Below are 21,576 nucleotides of genomic sequence, written 5' to 3'. Positions count from 1 at the left end.
TGATGACAGCTCGCATGTCGCCACCTACTGGCCAAATTAAAACATTGCCGTTTACACGGGCGTGTCTTCAATTGTGCCCTCACAGGTCACTTCATTAGGTACACATGCACCATATATTAGTGATTTTAATATGCTTTTAGAAAGATGATGTACACGTTTTGGTTGACGCAACCAAAACCCCCTATTGTGGAGTTTTCATTTTAAATAGTAAATTTGGACGAATTATATGTGTTTTCCGATATTTCTAGAGGCTCGTGAACGCACCTCTTCCCATTGACCAGGCATCCCTTCCGGTAGATGAGGTCAACTTTTCCCTAGATCCGCCATTTCAGTCCGGGAGTTTTCTTGTTGCACATTAGTTTGGGGCTTTTTTGGGTCATTTATCACACCAAACACTCGTCTACAAGCCTTTAGACAACGCAGAAAGCCTTCCTGAGTCTTCGTTGCTCGCGAAAACCCGCCTCAAGTCGTGATAGTCCACCGTTTTTCAATGCCGGGGGAGCGTCCCTGACCCAAAGTTTTTTGTATGAGTTGCGGATAAAAAAAGAGAGTGAGCGATAGAGGCGAAGGGGGGAACAGGGCCTCAAGCCTCGGGGCGTTCATTGTTCAGTCATGGCCGGTAATTTTGACGCCGAAGACCGTGCGAGTTGGTTCTGGGGCAGGCTGAGCCGCCAGGAAGCCGTTTCTCTCTTGCAGGGGCAGAGGCACGGCGTTTTCCTGGTGAGGGACTCCATAACCAGCCCCGGGGACTACGTGCTGTCCGTGTCTGAAAACTCCAAAGTGTCCCATTATATCATCAACAGCATCAGTACTAACAGACTATCCGGCTCAGGTAACGCTACTTCCTTGTGTTTTGTGCTTCCAACTCCCTCTTTTCCTGATCTACTCTTAACTATTTTTAAAATGCCGTCCGACTTGCAAGGCTGTGGCCCCCGTCGCTCCGCCTTCGGGACGAAACCGCCGTAGTGGAAAGTCCAATTTAACACGTTTGGCTACTTCATACCGCCGGAGCCCCTATATTTCCCGAAGACACTGTCATATTGTTTTTGGAGTGTGTTGTTTACAATTCGGATCCTGTAAAATCGCGTTAATTGCACAAGCACAACATAAACGAGAAGTTGTAGGTGGCGATTTGGGGGACCTAGCTTGTAGCCGACATTAGCATGGCAAGGGGGGGAAAAGTATAAATTGTACAAATGTAAAAATAATGGTAATAGTAAAATTTAAAGGCATAGTGGTCACTTGCGTACTTGAATACAAGATGCACAAAAAAAAATTGCGTCATCTGTGAATTGTGAAAAGTTATATTTGTTCAATTTCTTAGTGCAGTTTCTGCTGGCAACCAATCAAGAATTTATTTAAGTTATGATCGCCTGTAGACTTGAGCATGAACTAAGCAATCATACTGTGTTTTGAATTGTAATCAAATTAGACTATGTGCTAAAGTGGCATTTGTGTAAATTCAATTTAGTCACGCTGCCAATTTAAGATGCTAAATTGTGAATGCTTGCGTTCGCCCAGTGATTGGCTGGTGACCAGTCCCGGGTGTACCTCCCCTCTTAGCCCTCATGAGGAAATGAATGGACGGAACGGAGGCAAGCAAAATTAGGGATGTGGGCTGGGCAGCCTGCTTTGCTAACTGCTGCAAGCTTCCCCTTTTTTTTTTTTTTTTTTGAATGGAAAAGGGCAGGCTGTTCAGTCACAACCGGAATAGAGTGTGGGGGATGACTGCTCACATCGGCCTCCGTGGAATGTCTGTCATCCGGCCTCGTCGCGCACTCGCACAGCCCGGCTTCTGACTATTAACGCCACCACACTCAAGGCTCTTTATTACACAACCTTTGCCCTTTTTCTTGCTCATTTTCTGCCTTCCCAACATTTTATGTTTTTACGTTCTTAACCATGCCACCATTGGTTTGCCAGGTGTGGCTCCTCCACGGTATCGCATCGGGGATCAGGAGTTCGAGGCCCTGCCGGCCCTGTTGGAGTTCTACAAGATCCATTACCTAGACACTACCACCCTCATCGAGCCCATCACCAAATCCAAACACATGGGATTCATCTCTTCCGCCGGTGCACCCCCGCAGCAGAGCGAGGAGGTGGAGTTTGTCCGGGCGCTCTTCGACTTCCTCGGTAACGACGACGAGGACCTCCCGTTCCGCAAGGGCGACATCCTGCGTGTGCTGGAGAAGCCGGAGGAGCAGTGGTGGAGCGCCGCCAACCAGGAGGGACGTGCCGGGATGATCCCCGTCCCCTACGTGGAGAAGTACCGGCCCGCCTCGCCCACGGCGGCTGGCCCCGGTGCCCCGCTTGGGGGCACGGGACAAGCGGGTCAGGTTGGGGGCACGGTGGTCGGTGCTGATGGAACGGGGCCGCCTCAAGCCCTGGGCGACCCGGGCCAGTACGCCCAACCGGTGGTCGCCACCCAGCTGCCTAACCTACAGAACGGGCCGGTTTACGCCCGGGCCATTCAGAAGAGGGTGCCCAACGCCTACGACAAGACGGCACTGGCTCTGGAGGTAACATTTTTTTTATGTTGTCCGTCAAAGTATCCGTCCCTCAAAGTGCGGGCCATCCCTGACTTTCACCGTTGACCTTGTTCGCCTCAAGCCGAGATCGCGTCGCCCGCTAGACGGCCTCGTCACGCCTGTGTGCACTTGCACAAAAGTGGCTTTACAAATGCGAGCTGTTGATGAGCGTATGAATGCGACACTCTGTACATTGTGCAGCCCAGTGGAGCAAAGCATTCTGGGACCCAATAGTTCTCTGAATGATTCTCTTCCTGTCCCTGCTTTGCATACCGCCACCTCTCAATCGCTCATGTCGCTTAATGAGCTCTGCAGTTGCAATGATTTGCGGTCCCATCACAGATTGACAAGCCTGACCATTAAGTTGCCATTCACTGTGGATGAAACTGGCCACGGCCCGAGAGCATAACTCATTTGGCTGGCGTGATGGTGAAATCAAACACTGCTAAGTGTGCTTGGTCTGCAACTTGAATGCATTTTGGCCGCCGGCGAAATGACACCGTGTGGGTGATCATGTAGATTTACGCTACTGCATTGCCTCACCAAGACGATTGTACAGACACTCGAGCACATCTTTAGCCTTGCAATCATGTCAGATGATGCATGTTTTTTGTCCTTTGTTTCCTCAGGTGGGTGACATGGTGAAAGTGACCAAGATCAACGTGAACGGCCAGTGGGAGGGTGAGTGCAAAGGCAAGCGCGGCCACTTCCCCTTCACCCACGTGCGACTGCTGGAACAACACCAGCCGGATGACGAGAGCTGAGGAAAGCTCATCGCCGGGGACCCGCCTCTTGTGTATTTTGTGTCAGTGGAGGGACACACACACACACACACACACACACCCGCACCAAACTACAGAAGCACACACCTACAAAGCAAACCTACAAGCTAAACTGGTCGTAGGCCCTCAAGGCCAACGCGGACGAGCTGAGATTGAACGCCTTCTTCTTTGATGGACGCCAAAGCTCATTGGAATGACAACAGCAAAAATTATTCCCGATTACTGTGGTTGTGGTTAACAGTCAAACCCAAAATGAGATAACACTTTAATTTTGTACGTTTTTTTATTGATAAGGTATATGAATGAACCTATTTTATTTTTAGGTTACGTTCCCCCATGATTAATTCTCAACCCAAACTGCCCGTAATGTCGTATTAAGCCCTGATTACATGTGCAAACCAAAAAGTGAATGTTTACACATCCATCTTAGGGATGGCTCATCGATCATTGATAGCCGATTTATTGAATTTTGATGGAAAACTAGGAAACTAGGCCATGCTGCCGCATCCATACAAACAAACAGTGATGTTGTGGCATTACATTATTTGGCTTAATACAACTCTGGCATTGGAAAAGGAGTTCACAACATTCGTTAACAATTCTCAAATTGTTGCATTTTGTGGAATGTGGTCAAATGCCACTGCCTTGTCAGACCAGAACCCAAACTAGTGTTAATTGTCTTAGCTTTCTCGCATTAGCTTCCTCAGTTAAATGAACAGAAGCAATCAGAATTTTTTTTTTAAATTTCCTTTTCTTTGTGACACCAAATATGAAGCATTCTAGCCAAACTTTAGTCTTACGTTTTACAATTCTCTTAGCACCCAACTGGAACCAGAAAAAGTTGGGCTGACTATCTGAGCTACCTAGCGTTTCCTCGCTGTGTTAAAATAACTGAACAAAAATCTGCGAGTTGAGGCTTGATACCTTGAGATGTAAATTTTGAAACTTTTCCAAATGACATTCTTATGTCTGGGTTTTATCTGCTGTCTTCCACTGTATTTGATCATGGAAATGCGTCATCTGGCTAAAAGAAAAAAAGCTAAAAATGTTGCATGAACTGTCCTAGCATTATCTTGCTACGCTAAATAATCTGGGAAGTGGTAGCAGTTCATTTATGCATCTTGATGTCAAATTTCTCTGTGACTGCTTGAGATGTGTGATGCCAAATTTAGTCCCTTTTCTTCTTCTGTTTTGATCAAGTAAATGTAGTCAAATGTCAATCCCGCATTTAGCCAGAAACCAAATGAGGCTCATTAACTATTTGAGCTATTTAGCATTAGCTGCTTTCATTTGAAATGAACAAAAAAATCTGGGAAGTATTCCCAATTGTTTCCCAATGTTCTGGTAGCAACAATGAAAAAAGCAAACTTGACCTCAAGATCTGAGACTACACTTTACTGTTTACTTTCCGCTCAGTATTGCTCTGTCTTTATGTTTGTGTGTATGTTTTATTTTTTATTTTTTTTTAAACTCAATCAAATCTACAAACATTGCGTTACGACTGTGAAACATCTGAGACATTTATGACCCAAATATTGCGGGCCACACTACAAATGAGCAGAAAGCTACACTACATTCAAGACGTAAGTGCTAATTGACTTTTTGCAAAAAACAAAAATGTAATAAGTCATTTCATAGAATGAATGATAAATCATTAATTCATGTATGGTAATTGAATCTTTGAAAAAGAAAATACGATTTAAAAACATGTTGGTTATCTGTCAAGAGTCTTCCTTTTATGCGAAGTAAGCCATATTGCGAGGATATACCTGATATTGGAAAAGTAAACTTGTAACTTTACACTGAAAGATGTATAAGGTGTGGCCATAATACTGCTTTATGTATTTCCAGAGGTAGACATGCTGCTAAATGCTGAAAGTGTTAAAAAAAAAAAACCCAAGCTCTGATTCCTAAACTTTCATTGTAGTCTTGGGTAAAACATCTTAAATGGGATTATTGTAACTCACACGTGAATGCTGAAGCAACCACTTATGAAACTGTTGACCTGCACCTTAAATCCTTCACGCCTTCCGAAAGTTTTTAAGGCCCCCCAAAAAGATCAAAACATCTTTCCCTGCAGAGAACTAAATGATTTGTACCATTCCACACCACTGTTTAAGGACCACAGACAGATTTCCAATTTTATTTTGTACATTATGTCAAAATGTTATGAAAATATATTTCAGGTTATGTTTTATTTTTCTGTATGTGTTATGTGTTAATAATATACCTAGTCAATAAAAAAGTCAATGTACCAAGATATGGATAGTTTGATCTTGTTTTTGTTGTTTTTCTAGTGGTGACAGAAACCCTATTTTTGACTTGAAAGCTTACTTTGTTACAGGCAAACAATGGTTTTGAAACAGTTTAACTCTGTCCTTAAAGCTCTTGAAACATGTGTAACACAGTAAACGCAAACTGGCTAGAAAACCCGTTTTGATCACCTAACCCTGGCTTTAAACGCCCCTAAAACGTGACGTCATAACTAGAAGACAATGGCGCACGAAAGCGTTTTCGATGCAAATTTTACTTGTACTCTCACGCATTTAATGGTCACTTTTCTCTTAAAGTACAAAAGACGAATTGTAGAGTTTCTTTGAAATCATACGATGTATTCACTCGTTGCGGTGTGGCGTCATTAATACGATATTTATCAATTGATTTCGCATTTTTATAATGCAGTGTGGTCATGTGGATGCCAGGGAGTGTCGCGTTTGTTTCATGCCGAGGAGGGTGGAGACGCGCAGGGTTCCCGGATGTTGCTCCGACGCCATATTTACCGTGGGACCGTGCTGCTTGTTGCTACTCCGTCGCCAGAAACCACCAAGTGGCCCCGACAAGTCCTCCCTTTTTGTCTCTCTCTCTCTCTTCCCCCCCTCCGGGACTTTTCCTTTTTTCGAAGAGCACCCCCTTCCCCTCCACCACCGCATAGCCGAGCACCATGGCGGACAGAGTGGACGCAGTTTACCAAGCGAAGCTTGCCGAGCAAGCGGAGCGATACGATGGTAAGTTTTGTTTCGTTCTTTTTTTCGGCATCGGCCTCTCACCTCGCTCGAGGCACGAACCCCCCGGCTTTCCTCCTCCCTAGCCGGGTCGCCCCCCCACCCCCAGCGTAGGTGCCGCCGTTCACATGGATCTGCGGGTATGGTGGAAACAAAATGGCGAACATAGTCATTCCAATTGGATATAACACGGTAAAAAAAAAATATTCGCGACTTGTAGGGGGGAAGCCGCGCTGTCAATTAAACATCTATGTGTTCCATGACCATTTGGCATAGTTTATAACATTTAAACTGATAATTCAAAAGCCCCCCTCCCTTCTCGGTAGCTAACTGATTAGCCGCTAACCGAGCTAGCTAATTAGCCTGCTAGCCTTTCTTCACCTTCGTCACGCGAGCGCCGCCCGGGGAATACGCCTACAAGTTTCACCTCCACCTCGACGAAAATACGCCATAACTCGTCGGACTGATTCAAATTCCAAATGAGGGTTGTGAATCGTGTTGTAACGTTGACTCTGCATGCTTTGAGCTAGCTGGCTACTTAGCATCGACTTAGGGTGGCGGCGGTGGTGGTGGTTGGGTTCTTTGATTCACAGCTCCTTATTTGTATTTGATTGTTCCCATCAAAGTTTACAGTCACATTTGCTCGGCAAGGTCCCCTAGCAGTTCTAGCCAACGGAATCGTCGAGAACCCTTACTTTAATACCCTAGCGCTGTCCCTGAAATCCTAACATTAACACCCCAAGCTTTTTCCCTGAAAGTATGATTCGAATCCCTGGCTTGAAATTTCGAAATCCTATTTTGAAACCCAAACCTTACTTGGAAAAACTACAAACCCTAACCGACGCTAGGAACCCTAATTTTGACACCCAAATCAATCTGGTCTAAAACATTTCTACCCCAACACTTACCCGAACACCCTCAAATGAACCCCTAACTCTTGTTTAAACCTGTCTGGTGATTCATACTTTGATATCCATGAACAGCTAATTGATTTTAAATCGGTACTTTAATTTTTTGTCACACTTGCTCTCTGGATTGCGCAGCCATTTGTTGCTATTGCTTTGCAGTGAATCACCTTGAGGCTGTGAAACCGTTTTTGGCCCTCTTCCCAGCACCTCACCAAGTCAGTCGATGGCCCACGCGCGCGGCGGCGCAATTTGGCAGCTCCATTAAAAGAAAAAAGCCCACCTCAGCATAAAAACTTGCTGGGTTTGTAAACCTGTTGTTAACGGGAAAAGCTCTGGCACTTTTCCAGATCGCCCAGATCATGTTTGTGTCGTGCTGAATGTTTTTTCTTTAATGAAATGGACGTCACTGGCGCTAAGGTTTGCATTGACCGCCCTTGGCCAGCGAGTCAAGTTAGTCTTCGCAAACTAGAAAATAAACTTCAGTAAGGCTGAAGCAGTTTCCCGACTTGACCTTCACGCCTCTTGCGTGCCGAATGCTGTGAAACTGCTTCTGCTGAGCCTTTTTGTCAGAAAGCTACTCTTACCTCCAGATCTGAATCTTGCGTCATTATTGTCACTAACAAACGGTGTCCGCTCTCGCCGTTAGAAATGGTGGAGTCGATGAAGCAAGTGGCGAGCTTGGACACGGAGCTGACGGTTGAGGAGCGGAACCTCCTGTCGGTGGCCTACAAGAACGTGATCGGCGCGCGGAGAGCCTCGTGGCGGATAATCAGCAGCCTCGAGCAGAAGGAGGAGAGCAAAGCCAGCGAGGAGAAGCTGACTATGTACAGGGACTACCGCAAGCTGGTCAGAGCGCACGCCTCCCACCTCGTTTACGTCGGGATCACCTTGGCATACTGACTTCCTGTCGTTTGCAGGTTGAGAAAGAGCTGAAGTCAATCTGCAAAGACATCCTGGAAGTTCTGGACCAGCACCTCATCCCGGCATCCACAACAGGAGAGTCCAAGGTTTTCTATTACAAAATGTACGTTGGCTTTTTTTTTTTTTTTTTTAAGTTGTTACCTTTCTTGGCAGTTTTTAGGCAGGGTGTCCCTTATGGTGGGCTCCAATAAATGCATTCCCTCCAAAACTTCTCCCACAGGAAGGGAGACTACCACAGGTACCTGGCGGAGTTCGCCAGCGGCAACGACAGGAAGGAGGCGGCCGAGAACAGCCTGGTGGCCTACAAAGCCGCCAGCGACATCGCCCTCAACGAGCTGGCGCCCACACACCCCATCCGCCTCGGACTGGCCCTCAACTTCTCTGTTTTCTACTACGAAATCCTCAACTCGCCGGACCGCGCCTGCAGGTACCCACGCCGCCTTTGCGCCTTCTCCAGAGACGACCGTTGTGACCCGCTTGCTGACATTGGGACAGGTTGGCAAAGGAGGCGTTTGACAGCGCTATCGCCGAACTGGACACTCTGAGCGAGGAGAGCTACAAGGACTCCACGCTCATCATGCAGCTGCTACGTGACAACTTGACACTTTGGACCTCAGACTTGCAGGGAGATGGTGAGACACGCCTCTGTTTGCCCCCCCCCCCCCCTTAAGCCCACCACGGGATCCACTTCCTGTCTGTCCTCATCCTAACCTACCATCTCTTCCTCGTAGATTCTTAAAGGGGCCATTCATGCTCCGTCCTTAATAAACGTTGTTTTGTAAGTTTCTCTTTCTCCTCTGCGTCGCTTCCACTACCACTCCCCCGACATCTTGCAAAACTAACTTGCCTACTCCTTACCTCCCCTTGTCTCCTTGCTCACTCCTGTTACCTTGCTTTATCACCTCATTTCTTAACTTGTGTCCTGAAATGTCCTCTCTCTCTCTCTCTCAAACACCACTCTTGGAATTTGTCTCTCAGCCACAATCCGTCTAAAAAAATGATTTCCTTGTCAAAGTTGCAATGTCACATCCTCCACCAGCTAGTGAGCCTCACTCCAACCAAATGTACAACGTGCACCTTATTAACAGCAGTTTGTTACATTATGGCGAGAGGAGTGCGTGTGTGGCGGACATCGCTGCTAATGAGCTCCTCACTAGATTTGCTCGCCCTTTCTTTGCGCATCCTCAATTCCTCTTTTTATTTTTGTTGTCTCCATGGCAACCCTTCCAAGCTTGTCCGCATTATCCTGGTTGGTCACAATGAAAACCTTCCAACCAGTAACATGGTTGTCTATGGCTTGAACACACCTGCACAGTCTCACTGTTTGTGTGTGTGTGTGGATGATTCTATTTTCGCTTTTGTCCTCGTTTGTTTAGATTTATGCATTTGTGTGCGTGTGGACATTTGTCTCTATCGTTCTGGTTTGTATGCATTTCTGTGTTTGTGTGTCTTGCTGTTTGTGTGAATGTGTGCCATCTTTCTGGAGTTTGTCAGTGTTTTTTCTCTTCTTCCCTCTCCCACAGAAGTTTGATGCTTGACGCTTTTTATCTTCCAGGTGACGAACAGAACACAGAAGCACCGCCAGAAGCGGAGGAAGAGGCCCAGTGAGACCCCAAACGCGATGCCACGAGCCCACAAGCCCCCTTCTCCATCCGGCGACTCTTCCTCGTCCATTTCTCCTTTTCACTCCCACCGACCTCATCAGAACCCCCACTCTGGGTTTAATCCTTCAGGGTTTGGGAGCTATCCTTATTTTATTCATTTTTTTCCCCTGATGTCTCGTTTGCAAGATTATGCCCTTTAAGGTCCACGTCCTTTTAGTTTTATGCTTCATGTTGTTGCCAAGTATGCTTGCCTGTCTTTGTAACACACACACACGCACGCACACACACACGCACACTTACACAGACACACTTACACACAGACACACGCATGTGAAGAGTTTATTTAAAAGATGAGTGCGTGTGTGTGCTGTTACCGAGCGCTTCGTTTAGCAAAGAGACGCAACAAAAGGGAAGCGCAGAACAACTCAAGTGCCCTCTATAGAACCACCTCCAACAGGAGTTTTCTTTTTACCCCCCCATTGAGTTTCTAATCATGACAAACTCTCGCTCTTGACTGCTCAGACCAACCGTCGCGCTCAAGGCAAAGTTCTGTAGTTGCGCTAACTAGGCGATGTCTTTGTGTAGTGTCGGCGACCCAACCAACACTTTTGATTGTATTGGAAAACTGTTTTGCATGGGCACAGGGACAAAAATAAAGTTTGGGAAATGGAGGCCTGCTGTATCTTAAATCCCCAGAACGACTTTTTTTAGGTTGCCTCGTCTTTTTTCTTTTTCTTTCTTTTGCTTTGTTATTATTTACCACCTTCTCTTCCTCCCTGTCGGTGTGTGTGTTACGTGAATCTGATTTGTACTACTGGATATTGTCACCGGAGCCACGAGTACCATCTGTATTCTTACTGAAAACACAGCATGGAATTAACATTAAACTTCAAACTGAAAGAATTATGCTGACCTGTGTTCACTAGGGGGCGTCAGTGGGATTGGTGAAAACTGACACTGAGCGAATACACTAACACAATAATGACACGTGACAGAATTCAGAATGATTTGTTTTTACTTATAAAAGATCCAAAATAAAAACGTATAATTGGAACCCGACAATGTCATCAGGTTTGAAGATGGACGCGAGGACAAAAAGGCAACGAGAGTGGAAACGGTAAACAGTGCGATCACCTGCGTTTCAACCCGTTAAATGTTCCAACACACGTTTTGATGAAAGATTTTCAAACCACATTTAAGAGGAAATGGCGATCGATTGGCATTGTTTGGACTCACCACACAAATATAAAAAGATCTACAACACAGGTGTCAAACTCAAGGCCCGGGGGCCAGATACGGCCCGCCACATCATTTTATGTGGCCCAGGAAGACAAATTGTGCATCAAATTTGTGTGTCTTCTGAGGTGCTCATACATTTATTTGGGTTGACAGTCATAATGGCCCTCTGAAAGAAGCTATGACTACAAGAGGTGTCAAGCTCTAGTCCTCGGGCCCGCATTCCAACATGTTTTCCAAGTGACCCTCGTTAAGCACAGGTGCGTGAAAAGTTTTAGCTTCTTTCACGTTCAAAAAGAGCTAAAAGTTTTCACGCACCTGCGCTTAACGAGGGAATCACATGGACACTCCATTAGGTACACCGCCATTTTCAAGTGTACCTAATAACAGTCCACTTTATTAGGGAAATATCATGGTCAAAGGTCACAGGTATCAAGCGCTAGTCCTTGGGGCCGCATTCCAACATGTTTTCCAAATGACCCTCGTTAAGCGCAGGTGCGTGAAAAGTTTTAGCTTCTTTCACGTTCAAAAGGAGCTAAAAGTTTTCACGCACCTGCGCTTAACGAGGGAATCACATGGACACTCCATTAGGTACACCGCCATTTTCAAGTGTACCTAATAACAGTCCACTTTATTAGGGAAATATGGTCAAAGGTCACAGGTATCAAGCTCTAGTCCTTGGGCCGCATTCCAACATGTTTTCCAAGTGACCCTCGTTAAGCGCAGGTGCGTGAAAAGTTTTAGCTTCTTTCACGTTCAAAAGGAGCTAAAAGTTTTCACGCACCTGCGCTTAACGAGGGAATCACATGGACACTCCATTAGGTACACCGCCATTTTCAAGTGTACCTAATAACAGTCCACTTTATTAGGGAAATATCATGGTCAAAGGTCACAGGAATCAAGCTCTAGTCCTTGGGGCCGCATTCCAACATGTTTTCCAAGTAACCCTCGTTAAGCGCAGGTGCGTGAAAAGTTTTAGCTTCTTTCACATTCAAAAGGAGCTAAAAGTTTTCACGCACCTGCGCTTAACGAGGGAATCACATGGACACTCCATTAGGTACACCGCCATTTTCAAGTGTACCTAATAACAGTCCACTTTATTAGGGAAATATCATGGTCAAAGGTCACAGGTATCAAGCTCTAGTCCTTGGGGCCGCATTCCAACATGTTTTCCAAGTGACCCTCGTTAAGCGCAGGTGCGTGAAAAGTTTTAGCTTCTTTCACGTTCAAAAGGAGCTAAAAGTTTTCACGCACCTGCGCTTAACGAGGGAATCACATGGACACTCCATTAGGTACACCGCCATTTTCAAGTGTACCTAATAACAGTCCACTTTATTAGGGAAATATCATGGTCAAAGGTCACAGGTATCAAGCTCTAGTCCTTGGGGCCGCATTCCAACATGTTTTCCAAGTGACCCTCGTTAAGCGCAGGTGCGTGAAAAGTTTTAGCTTCTTTCACGTTCAAAAGGAGCTGAAAGTTTTCACGCACCTGCGCTTAACGAGGGAATCACATGGACACTCCATTAGGTACACCGCCATTTTCAAGTGTACCTAATAATAGTCCACTTTATTAGGGAAATATAATGGTCAAAGGTCACAGGTATCAAGCTCTTGTCCTTGGGGCCGCATTCCAACATGTTTTCCAAATGACCCTCGTTAAGCGCAGGTGCGTGAAAACTTTTAGCTTCTTTCACGTTCAAAAGGAGCTAAAAGTTTTCACGCACCTGCGCTTAACGAGGGAATCACATGGACACTCCATTAGGTACACTGCCATTTTCAAGTGTACCTAATAACAGTCCACTTTATTAGGGAAATATCATGGTCAAAGGTCACAGGTATCAAGCTCTAGAACGTGAAAATGAACTGATCTTTTCACTCAGGTGTGTTTAATGAGGGTAACTTGGAAAACATATTAGAACGCGGCCCCTGAGGACTGGAGGTTGACACCCCTGGAAGCTAGGGTTAGGGGTTCAAACAACTCGTCTGATTTGAAAACGAGTTATTTGTAATTTTGTTTTGTAGCTTTTAATGTATATAATATGAGGTGCTCATACATTTATTTGGGTTGACAGTCATAATGGCCCTCTGAAAGAAGCTATGACTACAATGCGGCCCGTGAAAAAAATGAGTTTGACACCCCTGATTCTACAAGGTTAACACTTCATTTTTTTTCTTTTTAATCCATTCACTTTTTGTAGAAAAAATAGATTAAAGACTGAAAAAAATAGTTATAATCCCACCCCACAGGTTCTTTTTTTTTTTTTTTATTCTACACAGTGTGGGCTCAAGGAGAAGGGGGGTGGACATTCCTCTTTGAAATGGATCAATTAACATGAGGCAGCTACCTTTTTGTCATTATTGCCATTAGAAAAAACAAAACAAATGTGGACACTTCACAATCTTTTGTACATGGTTTAAAAAGCAAGCAAGCTTATGTACACCTAACTCAATATACATTGTATGTTCACAGTTTCCTATATTCATTATCAATAGTTTTTTTTATTATTTGTACTATGGATACAAATCTGAAATTGGGCGCCGTTTCCCACTTGTTGATATCGAGTCCATGGAACGGCTTGTCCTGGTAAAATGATCCAAAAAGCAGTTTTCTTTATTCATAATGATATCATATCCCAGGTGTCCCCACCCTGGAGTGCATCTGGGCCCCCATTGGGATTGAAACAGTGTTGGTGCTAGTTTGAAGCAAAAACCTCGAACAGTGTTCCCGGGTGGTTGTGAGGCACCCCGCTCCTGGAAATTTAAGGCACTTAAGAGGTTTTTGGCTTTCACGGGAGCTCCGAGGAGACGAGGGCGAGGCCCGAGCTCTGGCGGAGGGGTGGCCCGGCATGGACGGCCTTGGGGCAGTCGGGCGTCAGCACGCGGCCGTTCTCGCCTACGCTGCCCGTGATGGACAGGCGGGCCTTGTTCCTCATGGCTTCAGTAAATGTCAGCTGCAACCAAAACAAAAAACAAAGGCGTAAAGCTAACGATTTCATTATGTGAATCAAAAGCTTTGATGATGCAGACTGGAGTTTGAAAAAACAATTTGACAAACAAAAGCTGAATTATACGTTATTCTAAAACATTTCAATTTTTTTTTTAAAGGTAGATTATAGTAGTTAGATGGAGGATTTCGATCGATTTGAATGAATTACTCAACTTGACAATGACAAGAAATAGCTCAGTAAGTTTGCCTTTTTGATCGGCAGGGGGCAGCATATCACCAGCCTGAAATCTGAGCCGTCTTGGCTGACTTGTCAAACTCCAATCTGCTTTCAAGGTGGACTAAACAGTTTTCAGATGATAGGATGGTCTCTGCAGCATTGCAACGCACGCATTATTACACAGTTGCAGACTGGGGAGGCAAAACTGAGAAGCTGACTGGGCGACAGTGAAGCTAATGAAGACGTTTTTAGCTGCTTGATGGGGGACACAAAGACACACGTGGGACAAATGCAGCCAAAAGTTGTATAAAAAAAAAAAATAAAAAAGGCTACACATTTTTACATGGTCATTTTTGTAATAAAAACAAAAGCCTTACTATACATGGTCGTTTTCTAAGAAAAAAAATGTCTCTCACTCTCTCTCTCTTCGCTGTTATTTATCTGTCTGGTTGTTCCTTTAAAAAAAAAAGAGCCATACTACACATGGTCAGTTTAAAGCTCTTATTATACATGGTCATACTAATACTTTGTCATCGTAAAAAAAAAAAAACCTTACGATACATGATCATATTCGGGTCAGACTTTTTTAAGAGGAAAGAGCCTTACTATATAGACCACTAAGACGCCACATGACCACACGCGGACAAAGCCATTGGTCACTAGCCTGGCAAGCCAGACCCAATGCTGTACCAAGCATTGGGTCTGGTGGGGAGAGCCATTCTTCGTGGCTCTGCTCGGCACGGCACAAAATGTACCGACAAATCAAATTTACTTGCTGTGACGTATTTCTTTTCAAATATTTTAAAAGACAATGTGGATTTTTTTTCCTTGACGTCACATGATCACTAGCATTGGTCTGGCTTGCCAGGCTAACTGGTCACCACAGGCACATAGCATAGCTAAGCTAGCGCGGGGGTCAGAGGTTGGGGCGTATACAGGCGGTTGTCACTTACAGTCGCCTTGAAAGGGAAGCTAGAGGGGTGAAATGAGGTGAGGGGGTGGGGTGGGGGTGTCTTCTACCAGAAATCTGACTACTCATCATTGTAGCCAGCGAACGCCTCGCTAACTTGGGCTAAATCGGGGACGCTGGGCCTCGGGGTGGAAGGGCTAGGGGAGGGGCGCAACGGGGGGTCCACCTTCATTCTCTTGGCCTCGTTGCGGGACTTGTAGCAGAACTCGATGAGGGCCACCAGCATGGCCAGGCCCAGGCCCCCAACCAGGATGTAGAAGACCCCTGCTACGTTGCTCAGGCTGAGGGCCTGCGATGATTTGTCCTTGTGGGGTGGAGAAGAAGAAGCACATGTTAGCGTGGCAACAGGGGTGGGCGGCCATGTCATGCAAACACAAACACGCAGACATGAGAACGCTGACACACGTTCTTCAGCACGCTAGCCATGCTCACGAGAAACATTCAAAGATCAAAAGTGTCAAATACGAATAATAGTAATTCGAATCGTTGCTGACTTCTGTCACTCCGCTACTTTTTCATACACTGCTATTTACGCAAAGATGGAGACATTAAGTCCATTTGAAATTGCTCAGTGTGTGTCTCAAAGAGAACGTAGAGGTGAAGCAGGAATTTCAAGGTGGCTGCAAACAAACATTGAGCCTGCAAAAAGTAGCGAGTGAGAGTCGTGAGTGTGGCTGCCTCCGTCTAATTTCTTTCATCTTATTCTGCTCCGCCCTGTCAAATGAATCCCCATCGCACCTAGACGCAAGCATCTGCCCGTCACGCTTGCTCTCATTCTTTCGTTGCGTCGCTCTTCTCGCATGCTTCTCCAATGTGCGCGCAACTGAAATCCGAGTGGATTAAGGTCTGCGCATGCCCCCCCATTCAGTCAGCGCCATGCTTTGCATCCATCATGCCGACATGACGTTGAAGATCATCTTTTCCTGATGCCCCCTCCGTCAGATGAATCTCTCCCATGCATCACCTTGACATCTCTCTCCTCGTCAGCATGCTTCAGATTGCGTGTCAAGACCCGTTTTACGCACTCCAAAGTCAATACCCCACCCCAAAGACTTCAAAAATACTTCCCTACTCAATCTGCGCTGACGTCATCTTCCTCCAAACTTTTTTTTTTAAAAGCTCTAATTGCCATGCATGTTGGAATATCCAAAGCAATGAAGCCATCATGCCCCGCCCGGCCGTCACGCTTCTCATTCTAAGTACGCCGTGTCGTGATTAACGCAACACCGCAACTCACGGTCGCCATGTGAGAGTGTGCACAAAGACAGACATAAAACATGTGGAGGCTCCCCTGATGGACTGACCTTACTTCCCGAGTCCTTGGGTCCGCACTCCCCTTTATCGTACCACCATTTGTTTTTCAGTTTGTCTAAGACGCCTGCTTCGCTCAGTTTCAATACGGCAAGGTTTACCGGCGTTCTTCAAACCAAAGGGTTGGGGGGAAGGGGAAATAACATAAATAACATCATAGGACATGTTATTTTATGTTATTCAATCAAAACCTGGCCCCCCCGTTAAATGTGGGGCGCTGCCAAAAAGGGGCCCCACTGATGTTACATGTCTGCTAGCTAAGTGGGGTGGGCGCTAACAGACATATTATATATGTGGGGCCCCGGTCACATCGTATATTAGCAACGGGCGTATACTGCCGGGACCTTTTTGCTTCTGGTGATGAGCATTTGCATTGCACTTAACATTTTGAAATCTTTTTATTGAATTTATGTCGAGAGCAAATTTCAATCAGATGGCTCCGTGTGTTGCTAAAAGTATTTTTGACACTAAGTTCAAACATGTAAATGCTCTCATATGGCCCACATGCTTTAAAAAAAAATATCTAGATGTTCAGTGTAGGTCCCTGCAGATGCACCCGTTTGCCAGCACAACACATCAGAAGAAAGAGGTGAGCGTGCGGCCCACGTGAGCGGCTAACCTTCTCGCCGCCGCCGCCGCTGCCACACTCTCCTTTGTCGTACCACCACTTGTTTTTCAATTTGTCCAAGAGGCCCTGCTCATTGAGCTTTAACACGGCCAGGTTAACGGCGCTTCTTCAGAATCATACAGAGAAATTGGGTGAAAAGGGTGAGTGTGTACTTCCAATTGGGCAAAGGGGTAGAGAGAGAGAGAGAGAGAGAGAGAGAAAGAGAGAGAAAGAGAGAGAAAGAGAGAGAAAGAGGGAGGAAAAGCAAGAAAGAGCAACGGTGGAGACAGTGCAGTAAATCCAATTTCTGAACCACAACACACTCAAAGCCAAATCTCACTTTGTTAAGTCAAAATAGTTTTTTTTTTTAATCATTTATCACTTCGCGGTGGGAGGAACTACTGCCACCTACAGGACTGGAGGTGAACCCTACAAAGCCATGATGGACATTTGGTTTAGGTGTAGATTTGGCTTAGCCTGTGCTTTGATCCAGTCAGCCACGGAGCCACAAAACAGGTCGATAAAGTCGAAGCCTTGTACGACGACGCCGTCTGCCCGTTTGGATTTTGTCATGTGGGGACAAGTGACTGGCAGAAGACGATAATCCCTTGGAATAACAAGATGGAACCTTGGTAAGGGACTACAGTGATCTGTCAGGGACTCTCTCCCCCTTGGCGAAAAAAAAATAAAAAATACAGCAGCAGCTGTTCTACGCCATGGGAGGAATTAACAGAAGTTGCAAGTGGATACAAACAATTACGCAACTGACTGTCAATAGATAGTTTGCGCATTGTCCCGCTTGGTCTGCGCTGAGCCATTTCCACATCGGTAAATTCCTCCGGGCCTGCCTTTGCAAGGAGGCGGTGTCGGCATCAAGGCTTCGTGTTTGTGTGACACCGCAGAAGAAAAAGCTTCAAAACTTTTTTTGTTCAAAGAAATGAAGACAATTATGACAGTTTGATGTATCCCATGTGGATGTGCTCATTAATTTAAAGGGGACATATTATGCAAAGTCAGTTACCTAATCACTAACATCTGAAACCTGGATTCTAATATTTGTTACATGAAATTCTAATAATACATTCTCAGCATTCTTATCCTTCTCTCTCTCAAACACACAATTGGACCAATATGTCAAACAGTATACTGAAGTGGAGGACCTACTCTAACATTCTAGTATCGGTGGCTGGTATCGGCGGTCTCAAAATAGGACTAGTATCGGCCCATTATGCTCATTTCAACCAGTTCGCTGGAAATTCTTAGCCTTTGTTTATTTTGACCCCGGAACGTCAGAGATCAAAATTTCATAATATGTCCTCTTTAAAAACAAATAAGTGACGCATGCCATGCAAACACACAATTTACCTGAGCAGGATCACCTATGGAGGAAATACCTTATTTCCTCATATACGGCAGATTAGACAACAATGAAAACCCACGTGCAGCAAACACAAATGTAAAAATTGCCTTCAAAACATCCACAGGAAAAAGCCCCACCCGTCCAAACCAAAGCCAGAATGGTGGAAAAAAGGCGGCACACCAGGGAAGGTGGAATACTATAACAACACGTCGGCCATATTGTTACATTATTCCACCCACCTTAACTGTGAACCCTTGGGCGTGGCTACGCCGTAGCCTTTGGAGTCCAGGTTCCCGCCCACTTTCATGGTGTCGCAGGGCTTGCGCTGCTCCGTGTACTCGTTCATGGTGGACTCCAGCAGGAAGGCGTACTTCCCCTTGGACTTGCGCACGCGCGCAACACCCTCCGCCGTGGTCTTGGTGAAGACGGTGGGCTCGGCCGACTTCATGTAGCCCCACATCTTCTCGTAGACGGCGATCTTGGAGCGCTGAGGCGGGTTGGAGATTCAAAGCAGAGAGAATTTATCAGCAAGTGGAAGCAGTTGGATTTAGTCTTCTTTGTGATCAAATGAGAAAGTGGCAAACGAGGTTTATATCTCTTAAACTCCAACGGTATGGCAAGAATGCCAACCTGAATAGAGCAGTAGAAAAAAGGCATTAGATTGCCAAATTTGGGTTCTTCAGGCTGGATTAGGGAACCCAAATCCAAATCATTGAAGAAGGTTTTCAACCGAGAAGTAAAATAAAGTGGTTCAGAAGATAAAGGGTTTCTAGAACGGATCCCTGAGGAACGCCCAACTCACCCTGAAGAACTCCTTGGTGGAGCCCGAGTCCAAAGTGCCATAGGCGATGTCCGTCTGCTTGGCCAGGTCCTCGGCGCTCTCGATGGGCGACACCATCCTCTCCACAGTGAGGAAAGCAGCCAGGTTGGCCGTGTAGGACGAGATGATGATGAGAGTGAAGAACCACCACACCCCGCCCACGATGCGACCGGATAATGACCTTGGAGACAAATAAGAAGGGGGATTGAGGGAAGTAAACAACTACAAATACTTCCTTACTCAAGTGGATTTTTTTTCCCTCATCTATATATTTACTCCCCACAATTGAGGTGCTAGACAAGGGAGCGGTAGTAAGAGGAAAATCTGGAATTCTCTGTTAAAGCTGCTGGAACAAAATGGACAAGTAGCGGATAGTCAAAACCATTTCCATCCATTATTGCTGATTGAGCTATGCAAACAAAGTGATTTTATCCGACAGAAAAGAGCTGCCAGACCCCCACGGCGGCGCTACCCTGCTTCGCACACTCGGGGGAGACAAATAGCAGGCTGCCGAGGAGCGCCGGCACCGGTGCGTGAGCAGAATCTTAAAGTGTAAATGCTGCATTGAGGAGAACAAACAAGACCTCCCCTCTGTGCAAATCAAATAGCGGCGGATACAAAAACCCCCTCTAGGCTCCGCCTGTCAGATGGAGCCAGCTCACTGAGACAGCCGAGAGAGAGAGAAATCGAGAGAGAAAGGGAGAGAGAACGAGGGAGAGAGGGAGAGAGAGAAAGGGAGAGACCTCTGCAGAGCCGCCGCCACTTTTGCTCCGACTGTGCCCTGCATTGTGACTTTCGAAAGCAGTACTGGGAAGCTGCTACCCAATTTTGATCCACCCAATTGATGTGCATGATGTACATCATCTTTCTTGTATGGCAATATTTAACGTTGGCTGAACTCTGCGCTCTACCTGAATTAAAAACAACCACACTTGCCAGCGGTTACACCACCAAGGTGTCGAGCGAGGAGCTAAATAAATGAAAAGGTACTTGTTTGGCCCCGAGGTGACACCCGGAGGCCGATGCCACGTTCTTGTTTTGCGGCACAAACCGTTTTTATGGAGCCCGTTCAACAATAGCTCCGGAAAGAATTCAAATCTTGATGAAAAGCCTCCCAATTGGCGTACGCAATTGCTTCTCGACTTTAAAGCTATTGACGGTGCGCTACGCCGGCAGCTTGCGAGACAAAAAGACTTGAGTACTGCTGATGGGGAGTGAAAATAAAACGGCGGGGAAAAAGAACAGCTGTGCGGCGTTCCGGCTGGATGAGAGAACCAATTGGCGCAGGGGCTCGGGAATAATGGGAAGCCTATAGATGAGCAGGATGCTTGACAGCTTCTGTTTGGCCAAGCGGAAACAGGCAAATTTCAATGTTTGCATCCCGGGAGATGCTTTGACACCTTAAATACGCAAAGAACTACCCAAAAAAAAAAACTTGACATTTAAAATGACGATAACACCGCATTTAACTGTAAAAGCTCTGTGACGCACGCAGACACCTCCGCAATGTTAACAAATGTAACACCTGACCCGAAAAACGTCAACATCCCCGTCAATGAGAGTGGCTATTGTGTCGAGCGTTTTATTTAATCTCCCCGTTTCCACGGAGACATTACCACCAGAGAACACCATTATTAATCACCAAATTCATTATTACGGGCCGCCTGGAGGGAGAGCAAGAATGGCATTAACCCTTATTAAAAGACACGGTGAAAGACAGAGATTACTGGCTATTTCTAACTTCCTGAAAAAAAATCTGTAGAGAACCAAAGTGGGCCAAAACAGACTTTGGACAGGCTAAAAATAATCGATGATTTTATCGTGTATTGTGAGTCAGGTGTTGGCTTGCCGTTTGAATAAATTGGGTACGCAATTTTTTTTTTTTTAATCCTCTATTTGGCTGGATTATGCACCCGTTTGAATTTTGCTGGTCTTACCTGGGCGAGATGTCGCAGCCCTGTTGCATGAAGGCGCCCAGGGAGAACCAGAGGGAGTTGAAGATGCCAAACTCATTGGGGGGCTGGTCGCTAGGCGGACCGTCGGTGCCCTCTTCGGGCTCCTCGGTGTGCCACTCGTACGGGCTGAAGCGGCTGACCAGGAAGAGCACCACGCTCACGCCGATGTAGGCGAACACGATGCACATCCAGATCTCGTAGGCCAACGGGTCCAGGAAGGAGAAGACCCCCGGTTTAGATTTTTGGGGCTTTTTGATCATGATGGAAATGCCCAGAGACATGAAGGGCTTGGAGAAGTCGATCACCTCCTCCCGGACCAACGTGATTGTCAAAGGGGCCACAGCGATTTCCGCTTTCTGTCAAGGTGACAAGCAAAGCAAAACAGGTTAGCCATTTTGCTCGGTCCAA

General features: G+C 46.0%; 3 protein-coding genes across 7 annotated transcripts in view; 2 read left to right on the top strand and 1 right to left on the bottom strand.

Moving 5' to 3' along the window:
* Positions 1–258: 258 nt before the first annotated feature.
* On the top strand, positions 259–5,570 carry LOC125982242 (adapter molecule crk). The gene is made up of 3 exons (XM_049742612.2): positions 259–832; positions 1,924–2,519; positions 3,158–5,570. The coding sequence occupies exons 1-3, from the start codon at positions 613–615 to the stop codon at positions 3,290–3,292; spliced, it is 951 nt and encodes a 316-aa protein (XP_049598569.1). The 5' UTR covers positions 259–612; the 3' UTR covers positions 3,293–5,570.
* Positions 5,571–6,062: 492 nt separating this feature from the next.
* On the top strand, positions 6,063–10,648 carry LOC125982245 (14-3-3 protein epsilon). Its single transcript, XM_049742616.2, has 6 exons — positions 6,063–6,315; positions 7,867–8,066; positions 8,138–8,244; positions 8,362–8,568; positions 8,637–8,773; positions 9,697–10,648. Exons 1-6 carry the CDS (start codon positions 6,252–6,254, stop codon positions 9,747–9,749), a joined length of 768 nt encoding a protein of 255 aa, XP_049598573.1. The 5' UTR covers positions 6,063–6,251; the 3' UTR covers positions 9,750–10,648.
* The window catches only part of gria4b (glutamate receptor, ionotropic, AMPA 4b), a 51,968-nt gene continuing 40,282 nt past the window's right edge, over positions 9,891–21,576 (bottom strand). For 4 of the 5 annotated variants that reach the window (XM_049742605.2, XM_068653078.1, XM_049742606.2 and 1 more), the window contains 6 exons: positions 21,151–21,524; positions 19,196–19,394; positions 18,633–18,880; positions 17,046–17,160; positions 15,282–15,419; positions 9,891–13,932 (listed from right to left, as the gene is read on the bottom strand). In XM_049742605.2, coding sequence (XP_049598562.1) covers positions 13,768–13,932; positions 15,282–15,419; positions 17,046–17,160; positions 18,633–18,880; positions 19,196–19,394; positions 21,151–21,524 — 1,239 coding nt within the window. In that variant the 3' untranslated portion in view covers positions 9,891–13,767. Of the gene's footprint in view, positions 13,933–15,281; positions 15,420–16,419; positions 16,535–17,045; positions 17,161–18,632; positions 18,881–19,195; positions 19,395–21,150; positions 21,525–21,576 lie in introns of all 5 variants that reach the window. The other variant, XM_049742604.2, reaches the window with a different exon arrangement.

Source organism: Syngnathus scovelli, chromosome 15, assembly GCF_024217435.2.
Source record: "Syngnathus scovelli strain Florida chromosome 15, RoL_Ssco_1.2, whole genome shotgun sequence".
NCBI classification, from domain to species: Eukaryota; Metazoa; Chordata; class Actinopteri; order Syngnathiformes; family Syngnathidae; genus Syngnathus; species Syngnathus scovelli.
This window is presented reverse-complemented; position numbering and strand designations above follow the sequence as displayed.

Excerpts from the sequence above, each read along its gene's own strand:
- LOC125982245 (XM_049742616.2), top strand. The coding sequence starts at position 6,252 with ATGGCGGACAGAGTGGACGCAGTTTACCAAGCGAAGCTTGCCGAGCAA. Across the intron at positions 8,067-8,137 it reads ACAGGGACTACCGCAAGCTG|GTTGAGAAAGAGCTGAAGTC; the intron begins GTCAGAGCGCAC and ends TGTCGTTTGCAG. Across the intron at positions 8,569-8,636 it reads TCGCCGGACCGCGCCTGCAG|GTTGGCAAAGGAGGCGTTTG; the intron begins GTACCCACGCCG and ends ACATTGGGACAG.
- LOC125982242 (XM_049742612.2), top strand. The coding sequence starts at position 613 with ATGGCCGGTAATTTTGACGCCGAAGACCGTGCGAGTTGGTTCTGGGGC. Across the intron at positions 833-1,923 it reads TAACAGACTATCCGGCTCAG|GTGTGGCTCCTCCACGGTAT; the intron begins GTAACGCTACTT and ends TTGGTTTGCCAG. Across the intron at positions 2,520-3,157 it reads AGACGGCACTGGCTCTGGAG|GTGGGTGACATGGTGAAAGT; the intron begins GTAACATTTTTT and ends TTGTTTCCTCAG.